This window comes from Homalodisca vitripennis, chromosome 8, assembly GCF_021130785.1.
Source record: "Homalodisca vitripennis isolate AUS2020 chromosome 8, UT_GWSS_2.1, whole genome shotgun sequence".
Lineage (NCBI taxonomy): Eukaryota > Metazoa > Arthropoda > Insecta > Hemiptera > Cicadellidae > Homalodisca > Homalodisca vitripennis.
Window position 1 is genome coordinate 126,609,674 of NC_060214.1, and position 12,914 is coordinate 126,622,587.

The 12,914-nt window shown below is 30.4% G+C and overlaps 1 protein-coding gene across 1 annotated transcript in view; it reads left to right on the forward strand.

The window, feature by feature from the left end:
• LOC124368365 (AP-1 complex subunit gamma-1-like) overlaps positions 1–12,914 on the forward strand; it is a 107,065-nt gene that overhangs the window by 23,237 nt on the left and 70,914 nt on the right. The window contains 1 exon segment of the mRNA XM_046825648.1: positions 6,045–6,106. Coding sequence (XP_046681604.1) covers positions 6,045–6,106 — 62 coding nt within the window.

Below are 12,914 nucleotides of genomic sequence, written 5' to 3' on the forward strand. Positions count from 1 at the left end.
TATTTTAGGGTTTCCTTGTTGATTACACCAATATCTTTTTACTGAATATTTTAATTTGCAATATGTTGTACAATAATGCTAAATACATTTTAATAACCTTTCTCCTCATTATTAGATATACAGGATGTTTAGTAACATGTTCCAATACTTTTGGATTTTGTTGTACACATAACAATTAGCAAAAATGTTCTTATGAAGGTATGTCCTAAAACCTTTAGTTTTCCATCTATCTTTCTGTATGTGTTTTTTATAAAAAAATTACATCTTTTGAACTCGTTATGAAAATTATCAAACTTGAGAATAATTGTATTAACTTTTGGTAGACCTGTTTGAAAATAAAATATTAAAAAAATCGTTTACCTGTTTCAGATGATGTCTGTTTAACATTTTTAAAGTCAAATAACAAAAAAAAAAAAAAAAACTGGTGTAGTTAAAAAAATGCGTAGGATACCAACTATTTAGTCATTTTTATACCAATTCCAACAGTACCTTTTTCAAAGAAATCCGTCAACGCAAAAGCAAGCACAATCACTTTATATAGGTATGCTTGCACAAGCCAGTAGCAACTAAGATTTGGTCTTTTCATATACAAATTTTAAAAGATACGAACTATTTTGAAATTTTTATGACAATTCTAATAGACTTTTTCAAACAAAATCCGTCAACGCATAAGCAAGTACGGCCACTTTAAAGATACACTAGTACAAGCCAGGAGCAACAAACAACTGATACCTCTCAACTGGGACATGTTTGGAAAATCAAAGTATTGGAACATTTACTGAACACTCTGTATACTGAACTGGACAATGCAGAAGTCACTCTACTTCCACTCTTCTCATCCGACTGAAACCAGCTTTAAGTAGTAGTATAAATTCTAATGGTTGCATTTTTTACAGTTTTCTCCATTTATAGCATAAATCTTCTATTGGGACTATTTGATGAATGGGCTTGCTAGAAAAAGGTTTTTTTGTAAGATCTTGTAGTGTTTTCTAGTTTTAAATTATCTTGAGAAAAATAAAATAAAAGGTTAAAATGGGGAAAAAATTGTGGATTCCATTTTGCAAGACTTGTTTTCTTAACTAAAAAATACAGCTTTGTAAAGAGTTTACATTCAATGTAGAAGTGAAATAAAGGCTATTTGCCAGTCCAAGAGAACTTGGGAGTTCAGTATTATTTGTATGTTTGAAAATTAGCTCCGATCACATCTCACCAGCTCCAGACTCATTACTTTTGTTTTGGCGATGGTTCTTGGATTTATTAACAGTGCAGCATGTTATTGTAGATCATTGCAAACTTGTGATAGGGTGTAACTTTATTTGTCACAACTTTTGTTCACTTCCCGTCTACGCATTTTTTTTAGATCCTGCTTCTTGTTGTTATTCCTTCAACAATAAAGCCCTAAAAATGGGAATTGTTTGATAAACTCAATAAATTTGAAATAACAAAATTACTACCTTGTTCCAAAATGATGGAGGAAGGTAACTTGAAAATTTGAAATATATATTATATAGCTATTAATATATACCCTATTATTTTTTTTTCAGTAAATTTGGATTTATCACGTAAAAATAAAATATACTTAAAATTTTTTTATATTAGATGTTAATTGAAAAGAAAACTGTTCAGTAATTTAATTTACTATAAAGTAAAGTTTTTCATTGTTATTACATATAACTGAAATATTGACGTTTAGACACTTTATTTATGCTAGAGAAATGATCCCGTGCCTGTACACACAGTTGCTTTGCACCTTTAGTCTTGTAGTAATTATGTACACTACAGTGTGTTCTGTGAGGAAGGGAACAAACAACACTGATACAAACCTGTTATCAGTTCACCGTTGTGAGTTGGCTTGGCTCTACCTAGTTTCTTTCACTTTTACACGAGTAAAATGTGCTTATTCATTGTGTAATAACTGTTGTGATTCCTGACTCACGCAGGATGAGTGGACAGAGCCTCGGCGAGAAGCTGGTGGACAGGTGAGGAGGAAGCTGGTGGCTTGTACGCCGTGGTTATCAAACAGATGTTCTCTTGCTTTATTACTCGCTAATGTGAATTGCTAATGTAGCTCACTTTTATTTTCTAGAATGCCTCAAAAGTTTAGATCTGTAGAAGAGTCCCTCTAGATGAAGTGTTGACATTGTACGCTACAACTGTTTAGCGGAGGTTTAGTTAACAAAAACAAACAAGTCTACATTTAAAGTGTTTTTAATTAATGATAGATGTCATAAAAACATGCAAAAATGTTAGTGTAATAAAATCCAATTTAAATTGGAATTCATTGTATGAAAAACAGGTTTTGATCTACCACAAGAACACTACTGTATTACAAATAAATTATTGAAGTGAAAATAAGTTCTTTGAACTACATTGAGAGTGCTAACTACTATTATTACTAGCTCTCAGTGGTATCTACATGTAACACTACAGGTCACGTCCTTTCTTAGAGTGGGTGGGAGGGAGGGGGATTGTTATATATCTTAGTAATAAATATTTAATAAATAAGATTGTGTAACTTGTATTCTTTTTATCAGATAGGTTAGTATATATGAACGAAATCAAAGGAATGGTTTAAAGAGCTGAAAGATCTGACTATATTTAAGTGACCTTGAGATTTGTCATATAAGTAGGTTTGTATAGATAAAAAAAATCAAAGGAATGATAAGTAGGTTTGTATAGATGAACGGAATTAAAGGAATGGCTTTAAGATCTGAAAGATCTGAGTATATTTAATTGACCTTGAGATTTTTCTGTTAAGAATAAAACCCAACCATAAATAATTTTTACCATTATATTATTTCTTAGGTAGTGTCTACATCAATAAAAAAAGCTTACAGGTGTTTTACAACACATGGGTAGTTTTTCTCATTAATCAAGTATTAAAAAAATAAAAACTTTGTGGTATTTTTTTTTGAGTAGCTGGATATGTACAATCAGTACTTAAAGTCTTAAAAATAGCTCAAGCTATATTGAAGCAACAAAAAATCATCAATACCACCAAAAAATGGTGAATTGAACAGAATTAAAAAAATTTTATCACTTGATGAATCAACACAAAATCCACCAAAATTGAAATGTAATGAATTACATTTGGTAAAGTTTTAGATGAGAATAAAAGTGGAATGTACAAAGTTAACTGTGCAAATTGGGACTAAATATTTAAGAAGCAAAATAGATATAGCCATTTCAAAATAAAAAGGTCAGCTATAAGCAAAGAAGAACTCAATGTACGAGCTCTTCTCTTATATAAAATATTATATATTGAAAAACAAAAATATATAAGGAACAAAATAGGAATAGCCATTTCAAAATAAAAAAGTCAGCTATAAGCAAAGAAGAACTCAATGTACAAGTTCTTTTCATACATAAAACATTATATATTGATAAACGTAAATGATAAAATAATAGGTAAAAAGTGATTTTGGACCAATTCATTAACTTAATTTTAATTGATCCAAAATTCTGTATGTTTATTTGTTGTATCTTTACTAATACAAATAGTTTAACAGGTTTTTCAGCCAATAAGTGTTTTTTGACTGTTAAAAAGGTTAAGTAATTTAAAACTGTTTGGACTCTAAATATTTCATTGTTTAAAATTGTTTTGACTCACATTATTCTCTCATTATGGTGGCTTCAATGTAGTTGGAAAATAAGTTTGAGGGTTTCTTTCATTCTTGTTTTTTATTTAAAACATAAGTTAATGTTACTAAAATCTATTATTTCTATGATATGAGATACAATGTAATTTCAACAAATATTTAATCTAAATTAATATTTTCAACAATAATTTGTAAATAAATATTCTGATTGTTGAGTTTTACTGTTTGACTTTGAACTCTAAGATTACAACATTTGTATTTAACTGAAGTTAACTTTTTAAACTTTTTCTGCTTTACTTTTTAACAATAATGCATAAATTTGTGCAGTAAGAAGTATTATAGATTTATTACACTGGAGTTTTTGGAGCTTATGTCTCTTTGAACAAATATTAGTTAAATTAGCATATTCACTAATCATGATATATATATATATATATATATATATATATATATATATATATATATATATATATATATATATATATATATTTATTTAAAATTTGTCCTGTTTAAAGGAATAATTGAGCAGTTGTTTTGTGTGTGTGTGTATTGAGTTGGACATTAATGCACCGTATGGTGTATTGATATATGACACAGTAAAAAATGCAAATTGTATTATGCAACTTGTTTGGTCAGTCAGTAGCTGTCAGAGTTGATGACACACAACAATAATTGTGTCGTGTTGTGCACCTGATCACCTGGCCTTGTGTGTAGGATGAGTGTTTCACTTTGCATCCTCTAACTCAAAATTATCTTATTAAATTACAAAGTCAAAATGTTAATTATATTGAACATTGTAGTTACTTATTACAAAAACACACCTGTATTTCCTTCAAGCATGTTGTGGAACAGTGTCCTTGTTCTTTTCATTTTGAATGTACAGTTTAGGCAATATTGAGCAATGAAATTTAATAATCCCAAAAGAATCTAAAAATTGTTTTAGTAATAACAACTCTTTTCCAATTTAATTTTTGTTGTAATGAGGCCTTTAGAAATGAAATGGTCCAAAACTAGTTTAATTACGTGCAATTGCTTCAAGATCTTGAAAAGAATCTGTTAATAAAACTGTATTTTTACTCTGTGACAACTCTTCGCCACCACAGATACTTTATCTGTGCCTTCACTAATACCAGTATATTAACTCTAGGAAAAACAATTTTCTAATGTTCTGTGTATTTTGTTTTGTTATAGTATAACACTAATATTTTATAATTTATATTCAGTATAAATCTTCCCATAAACAGTTCTATTTTGAATATAAATTATAAACAATACATATTAACAGATAAGAAAATGTTAACAATTCATTAGAATTGTGACATTAAAATCTAAGTTTCTGAAGTGAAAAATGTATGGATTTGAGATGATTTCCTATTTATGACAGTTTTCAACTTTATAACTATGTTAAAAGTGGAGCTTTCACACGCTCGGCTGGCAGCTAACTAGCGTGCACTTTTAATGTCGGGTGAAATACAACTGAAACCTTATAAGAACTTGTGATAATTTTAATAAAATTAGACTTGTAAGACTGTATTTTATAAATACTTGACACCTTACGTATTTTTTTAGTTTTTAAATGATTTAAACTTCAAATATCTCATGACTTTTAACTAAACATTTAATTTTTAGTATAATTATATCACTTTTTAGGTCTGCATATTTATATGAAAGGTTCATCATTTTTATATTACGTTAAATAATTAAAAATTCCTTAAACAAAGTCTTCATGAAATTTCCTGTATAAAAAGAATTAATCTTGATTTTGTCTGTGAATGCAATTTTAGATGATGGGGCCCAAGTTATGTTTCATCCTATTATTTCTATAACACTGTGGCAGTGTTGAAATGAGGACATTCATAAGGGTAATCATATGGACCCCTTTTAAAATCCGATTCCAGTTTGTCAAGAAAATTTTGGTATTTTAATATGAAAATATATATAAAAAAACAAAATTGTAATTCAGGATTTAAGTAAACTGGAAAATATATTGGCTACTGAACATACTGACATCTAAAACTATCTGGTTGTAATTTGTTTTTCTACCTGTTCAAAGTCAAAAAATCTTTGTTTACATTAACTTTTAAGTTTAGTAATGGCTTCAGTAAATAAAGCTTTAATATTAGTGTAAGGAATGCTTGGTAACATTACCCTTTCTCAAATGTGTAGTTTTGGCGTTATTAATGTAATCATGATTTTTTATTGTTTTTAAAGCTTTGAAGATTACATTTTGCTTTTTTCTCTATGAAATATGTACTGTGCACATATCTGAAATTGCTAGATCTTCATTGATGAATGCAATTTACTGTCTAATGCCAACAAAGTGATACTACCATTCAGATTTACATGATAATTTAGTTTTGTATTGACCAGCCTGATGGCCATGTACATAACTTCCATGGCTGAGTGTGTTTGTACTAACAGCACCGTGTGATGCATGTTTTCCAGGTTCAACCCTGCCTTCAACATGGCTTCTCTGAAGCAGGTCGTCAACGATGTTGTCGAAAGAGGTCAGTCTTAGTGCAAATGTAGGTTATCTGTGTATTTATAAGGGGAGAGGACTGTACTGTAGATCATTCTGTAAGTTTTGAAATTCATGCACGTGAAAAATAATTACAATGGTTTACTGTAGGTTTGAAAACTTGCAAAAAGTGCTGTAAACTTCGATTTTCAAAAAATCTTAAGTATATAAACATTTCCAAATAAAAATTTAAAATTGTGTGATTTTAACTTAAATATTTACTTACCATTAGATTCTCAATGCGATCTTAGACTGCAAGAATAGTTTAACTGATAACAGCCAAACCGGTAAGAACACGCGATGAAGTAATGAAGGGGGTTCATGTAGTGCCTGGAACCTTCAGTCTACTACTGTCCGCTGGGTAGGTTTAATATGTGTTTGTTTTGGTCGTTTATTGTGCAATCTGATCGATATGTGTTTTAAAAAGTATTTATTGTTTTACATTTCTAACTATTAGAATTTGACGTTTTGGACTAACATTTTCATGTTTTAACACTGAAGATAATCTTTTCTTGAAACATAGTGGATACATACATATTGTTTGAAATGTTTCGCAAGGTCTAAAGTAGATCCAGTAACATTTGTTTTTATAAGATTATTTTCTATTGCAGTTAGAACTTGTAAAAAGGTATTTTGTATGGAGGATACAATCCTCTGTTTAATTTTAATTTGCCTATTATTAAGGGCCATAGGCCAGTGTGAGGATCTTATCAAGCAGAATGAGGTAAAGAATGTGTAAAGTTCGGGATGGCAGAACTGCTTGAAAGTTACAATTAGGGCAGGATTGCAACTTTAATCTGCACTGTTTCTAAACAAGACTTTCTCCTGACTGAGCCTTATTCTAGATTTTACTTAATTTTAGTTACATCAAGTTAGTGCATTTTATTCATATAAAATGTCTGAAATTATCTTTAAAAAAACTATGTAATTCATCACTGGAGGTTTGAAAATACATAATTTTGCAGCTTGTCTTTTATTGTGGTTTAATAGGATGACATTTTTTCTGGGTCCATATCATCGAGATGTCATAATATGACTTTAATTGTTGCAAGTAAGTACTTTTTTATTCTGGCCTTCAGTATCTAGACTACTGTTGTGTATTTTCTTAGTTGACATGCCTTTTAGAAATGGTATCATTTATTCTTTGGCAGTTTTGCATCAGAATTATATCAGGTTGTCAATATAATTATGTTATAGTGTATTTTATCTATCAATCTAATTTTGTTATGTGCCAATAGAAATATTTGTCTGTTCAGAACTATTGGTCTGATTGAGATATAATTACAGTTACATATCACAATGCTATAACCTTAAGAAATTATCACTGTACATGTTCTGTGCAAAACTGCCGAGTAAATGAGCTTCTACAAATATATTGTTCAACATTCTTCCAAATAATTAATGTTATCGATTCACATATCATTTATTATTTAAATCTCTCATTACCTTAAGCCTGTAAGTCATCATAATTGAACTTGTAAAACACAACACTAAACATTCATAATATTCTACCTATTAGACAAATTTTACATGACAAAATTGATCACAATCTGTTATACTGGTTGGCCTGATGAGACTGACTTTGGCCTTGTTATTATAAACATTTAAGCCAAATTTGGTATAATTTAATTTATTAATTTTCAAGATATTAATTTTTGTATAAAAAACACATACAGACAGACAGATGTGAAACTAAACATCAGAGACCCATGTTCATATGGTGAAATGTGTTTGTCTTGACCTGAGCAATAACGTGGTATACTTTTGTACAGAGAGTTATGGGACACCCTGTATATTTCAAACGTACTTAATACATGTAAAAGATGCAAAGTCCAAAATTTGTTTTGGTATTGACAGTGCCATGGCCAACATCAAGGAGATGGTAAAAGTATTCAAAAATGTAAAAACATGATGTAAAAAAATGTAAATTTGAGTAGCAGAGCCCAAGTAGTTGATGGAACAGCAGTTTTGTCTAGTATGATGTCATTAGACTCCTATTAAGAGAGTTGGCGGCAATCGTAAGTTTATGTATTAGTTTACTGGTCTCTTTCAGTGTAGAAGGTTGACTTGCCTAGTAGAGATTCATTACAGTATTGATGAAATGCTTGGCACATAATGTGGAAGTCTGAATATTATGGTTTTGTTTATTCATAGGGCAGAGGAAATGCTTTTCAACTGGTTAGTACAAAATATCTGATATAATCTGAGATCTATCAGATCTGACTCAGGTCATTTCTTTTTCTAAACCACAAGAGTTTCCTAATCTCACAGCTGTTATTCGTTTATTATTGTTTAAACATTATTATTGATTTAATGTTAAAAAAAAATTCAATTCAATATAGGTAACGTTAAAGAAATAATGTTTTCATCATGTTTGCTAATAAAGTGCATGAATCACTAATTGCCAGTATTATGTACACTAAAATGAGTCAACAATACTATTAGTATAGTCAGTTTAGTTACTATCGTTTAGTCAGTTTGAGTAACGTTGCACAAGTTGACGATAACAAAATTGATGACATCCATCAACTTCGGTTGTAACTCAACCTCCAAACCGTTGACAACTCAAGTAGACACTCCATCTCAACATTTGCCACATGAGTCGCTTACACACATCATGCTCTCTACTCCTCCACCAAATTATTTTGCCTTTGGTGGTAAGTAAAACTGTATATTATTTATTATTGTTATTTTATTAATTTTTAATATTTTGTCTGTAAGATTTGTAATACATTTTCTTGCTTGTAAATTATAAAGTACAAGTAATTACATTTTTATATGTTCTAATATTCTTTTGTAATAGAACTCTTACCTCAAAGTTTTATACCTTCAAGCAGTCTATCAAAGTGTAGGTTTTGTCCATTTACTTTAATTAGTATTAGTTAGTATTGTTTCACTTGAAAACAATAATCCCTCCGGCTCAGTCGGATAGAGTAGGTAGATTTTGTGACAACTGAATATACTAATTTATATCTCATAGGATTTACATGTACTCAATATTTTAAAAAATGTTAAAAAACACTTATATAAAAAAAATTGTTTTTTAAAGCTTAAAGCTTAGGAAATGTTATAAACATTCCTACGTTTTTAAATAAAGGAGTTATGAATGTGTATAAAGTTTGAACAGCTGCCATAACAATTTGTTGTATCCATTTTTGTATTAAGTTTGTCCCAAGTTTTAACTCCATTGAGCCTTTTTTAGGATTTAGGTATTCAAATTAAAAGAGGCCCCATTGCTCATTAGGTTTCACATAATATTTATTTTTGGGAAATACATATATTTGTGTGAAACGGGTTAAATATTATTTCTGATGTTGGTATGACTGGAGCTGTAGTGGGGATGGCTGTTTATTCCCCGTGTATTGCAATTGAACCAGTGAAGGTCAAGCATTGAAGTTTGAAAAAAGTGAGGTTAGGTTTCATATTAGTGTATTGTTGTTTAGTAAAATGCGCTTAACTGTTGAAGAATGTGTATTCACGATTGAAACTTATTTAGTGACTAAATCTCCTGCTGTGTGTTGGCAATGATTCATGGAAAAATTTGAAAAATAAGAACCAGTTAAAAGTGTAATTTAAAAGTTAGTTTAAAAAGTTTCATGTAACAGGTTCAGTGTTAGACAAGCGTTGTGACTCCGCAGGTCGTTCAGGATATTAGAGCATCAGTTACGAGATCTCCATTTAAATCTTTGCGAAGACTAAGGCGGGAAAAGAACATTTCATTAGGTTCCGCCCACACTGCTGTGAGAAGAATACTGAAGTGTTATCCATACTGAGGTTTTCCGTGAACTGAGGGATTCTGATAATGTTCAAAAGGGTTCACTACTGCCAATAGTTCAAGACATTCATTAGAGGCAACATTGAGGTTACATCTTGGAGGTTATGTTAATAGCCAAAACTACGTGATCTGAGGTGCTGACAACTCGCACATTTTCATTGAAACTCCTCTACACCCAAAAGATGTGCGGTTTCAATGGGAAGAATAATAGGACCTTTGTTTTTGGAAACAACTGTGAATGCTGTTCTCTACCAAGACATTGTCCAACAGTCCATAGGCTTATTGCAAGAGGATGAGCATTACTGCTGGCCTCAACAGGATGGTGCCACTTGCCATACACCTCGCTCTAGTGTGGAGATGCTACAGGATTTTTTTTATGGAAGAATAATTTCAACAGGATTGTGTCCACCACAATCCCATGATCTGTCTGGTCTTGCCTTCTTTTTGTCGGGCTACTTAAAAGAAATTGTTTACAGGAGTGCTCATACCCTAGAGAAATTGAAGACAAACATTACCAATGCAATTAATGAGATGGACAGAGAACAGCTAAGAAGAGTGGTAAGGAACATGTTAACAAGTGTATAGAGATGGATGGGTGACAGTTTCAACATTTGTTGTTATTCAGTACAATGTCACTGTTAATAAATTGTTATTTACACAGATTTGGGGCCTTTTTTAAGTTAAACACTCCGTAGAATGGGAGTGGTTTTGGACTGTGGGGGCATGTTAATGCAGACATTTTTGTTAAATGCAGTGATTAGGGCAATTGCAATAGGTTGATTTTGTATTCATCAGTTCAATTTGTGAAGTTTTGTCTTTTTTTATATCAGTAGACACCTCCATAAGTGACAGCAAGTGCAATAAATAATGTTAGGTGTGAGTTTTATTATGTTTACTAGCAGAGGTTACGGTTGCAGTGTTTAGTGATACTCCAACACTAGACAATCCCAGAAATATACAACACTGTGGGGTTAGTGAATCCACCTGAGCTCAAAACAATAGCAAGATAATCAAGGTCACTTGTTCATGTGTCAGCAGTGATAAGAAAATGTTAGTAAGTGATATTTTTATCATTGCTCCCAGTAATACTGTTTTTATAGCGAGTTACAAACAGCACTTTAGACTAAATGAATGTAGAAAGTGAAGGTACGATCTAACTTATAATTATTACAGCTTGTAATAACTATAGAGAATATGATTAACTATTTGTTGCTTTGTGGTAGCTCATTCTTAAGGTCAAGATATCATTTTTGCCAACTGTTCTTTAAGAAAAACTGCAGCTTAGATCTTACTTTTATAAGCAAGGAAACTTGTAACCTGAAATGTGTGATTCCAGTTGGTGTTCTGGTTAGTTTTACTCTTGAAGCAAGAACTTTCGAGTAATTTATTCCTCATTAAATTAATATTTAGTTCAAATATAGTCAAATTCAACCCTTTTCTCTGTAAGAGTGCCTTAAAAATTAAGTTTTTAAAATTTTTAATTTGTGGTATTTTTTGGGTTTTCTGCAGGAGAAGTAATTTAAAAAAACTTAATTTAACATATTTGAAGCTTTTTGTGTATTTATACATAAATTATTATGATTATGCACAAAAATTATTTTATTTACAAAATATGAATATAAAATTAAATGTCAGTATTTTGTTATAAAACATACAAAAGGTGAATTGGCAACATAAAAATACAACATATATCAGATTTAATAACAGAATTGTAAAAAAACAGAAATAGAATCTGTTGATTACTTGAATTAACTGATGGAACATTGAAAAGAAATAATCAAAAGAGTAACTGCTCCCCAGTGGGAATGACGAAAACCATTGAGAGTGCTTCTTATCCATCATGAAACAACATGAAACATTTATTCTAAAAACTGTTTAAAACACAACATCACTTCCCACATTGTGGTCGGAATTACTACAGTTGGTACGTACTGCGCTCCCAAGTTCACTGTGGGATTACTAGTCAAAGGGTTAATGAGGTTAGAAAACTTTTTATTTTTGTACATAGTAATATATTTTTAAATATGTAATTTTTTAAATCTTAGGCCTACCGAATCCAAATCCTTGTATTTGACACATTTGTGATGACAAATATATTAAAACAATTGTAAATAGTGCTGAACACTAATCATAATTATATCCAAAATCTCCATTGAGATTATGTTAATATGAAGAACATCTAGGACATAAACTTCCGCAAACGAAAATTATAACATTACTGGTTTATTTTGTAATATATATAGAATGAGAAATATAAGTCAATATACACATATTTATAAATATTAATAAATGTAAATAATACATATAATTTCCAATTTATTTATTTTTTGTGCAAGGCCTTTCAAAACCGAAGGTTTCCTCATCAGGCGACTCCACAAATAAATATTTACATAATTTTGATTACAATTAAAATACAATTTGGTGTAAATATGTAAATACAAAGATTTTGGAAATATTTCAGCCAGTATGAAAATTAGATATGGCTACGGTGTAATTTTTGAATAAATTGAGAAGAAAGAAGATTGGAATTTTCAATAAGGCCCTCCTTATTGTTTATGAGTTTTTCTTTATTTATGTTTATGTGTAGTGTTTTCCAAGCATTTAAGTTCATTGGTTTTGTTACTTCTTTTATTAGTTTTAGATTTTGAATTGATGTTCTGTGTCCTGATTCGATACAGTGCTTGGCTACAGCAGATTTTTCAACTCTTCCATATTTATTTGTGGAGTCGCCTGATGAGGAAACCTTCGGTTTTAAAAGGCCTCGCACGAAAAATAAATAAATTGGAAATGATATGTATTATTTACATTTATTAATATTTATAAGTTTTTCCAATTGCTCCAAGAGTCTTCAATAAACATATTTGTTCTTGCAAAAATCAGAAATTTTCTGCCGTACCGTTATGTCACTTTCCATGTAGGGGTGTAGAATGGTACTTGTCTATTGATGAGTGGGCATGCTGAGCTATGGTGGTTTTATTGCTCTTGTCTGCGTACCTTGACTCGCTGGCAAGCAGATGTGATA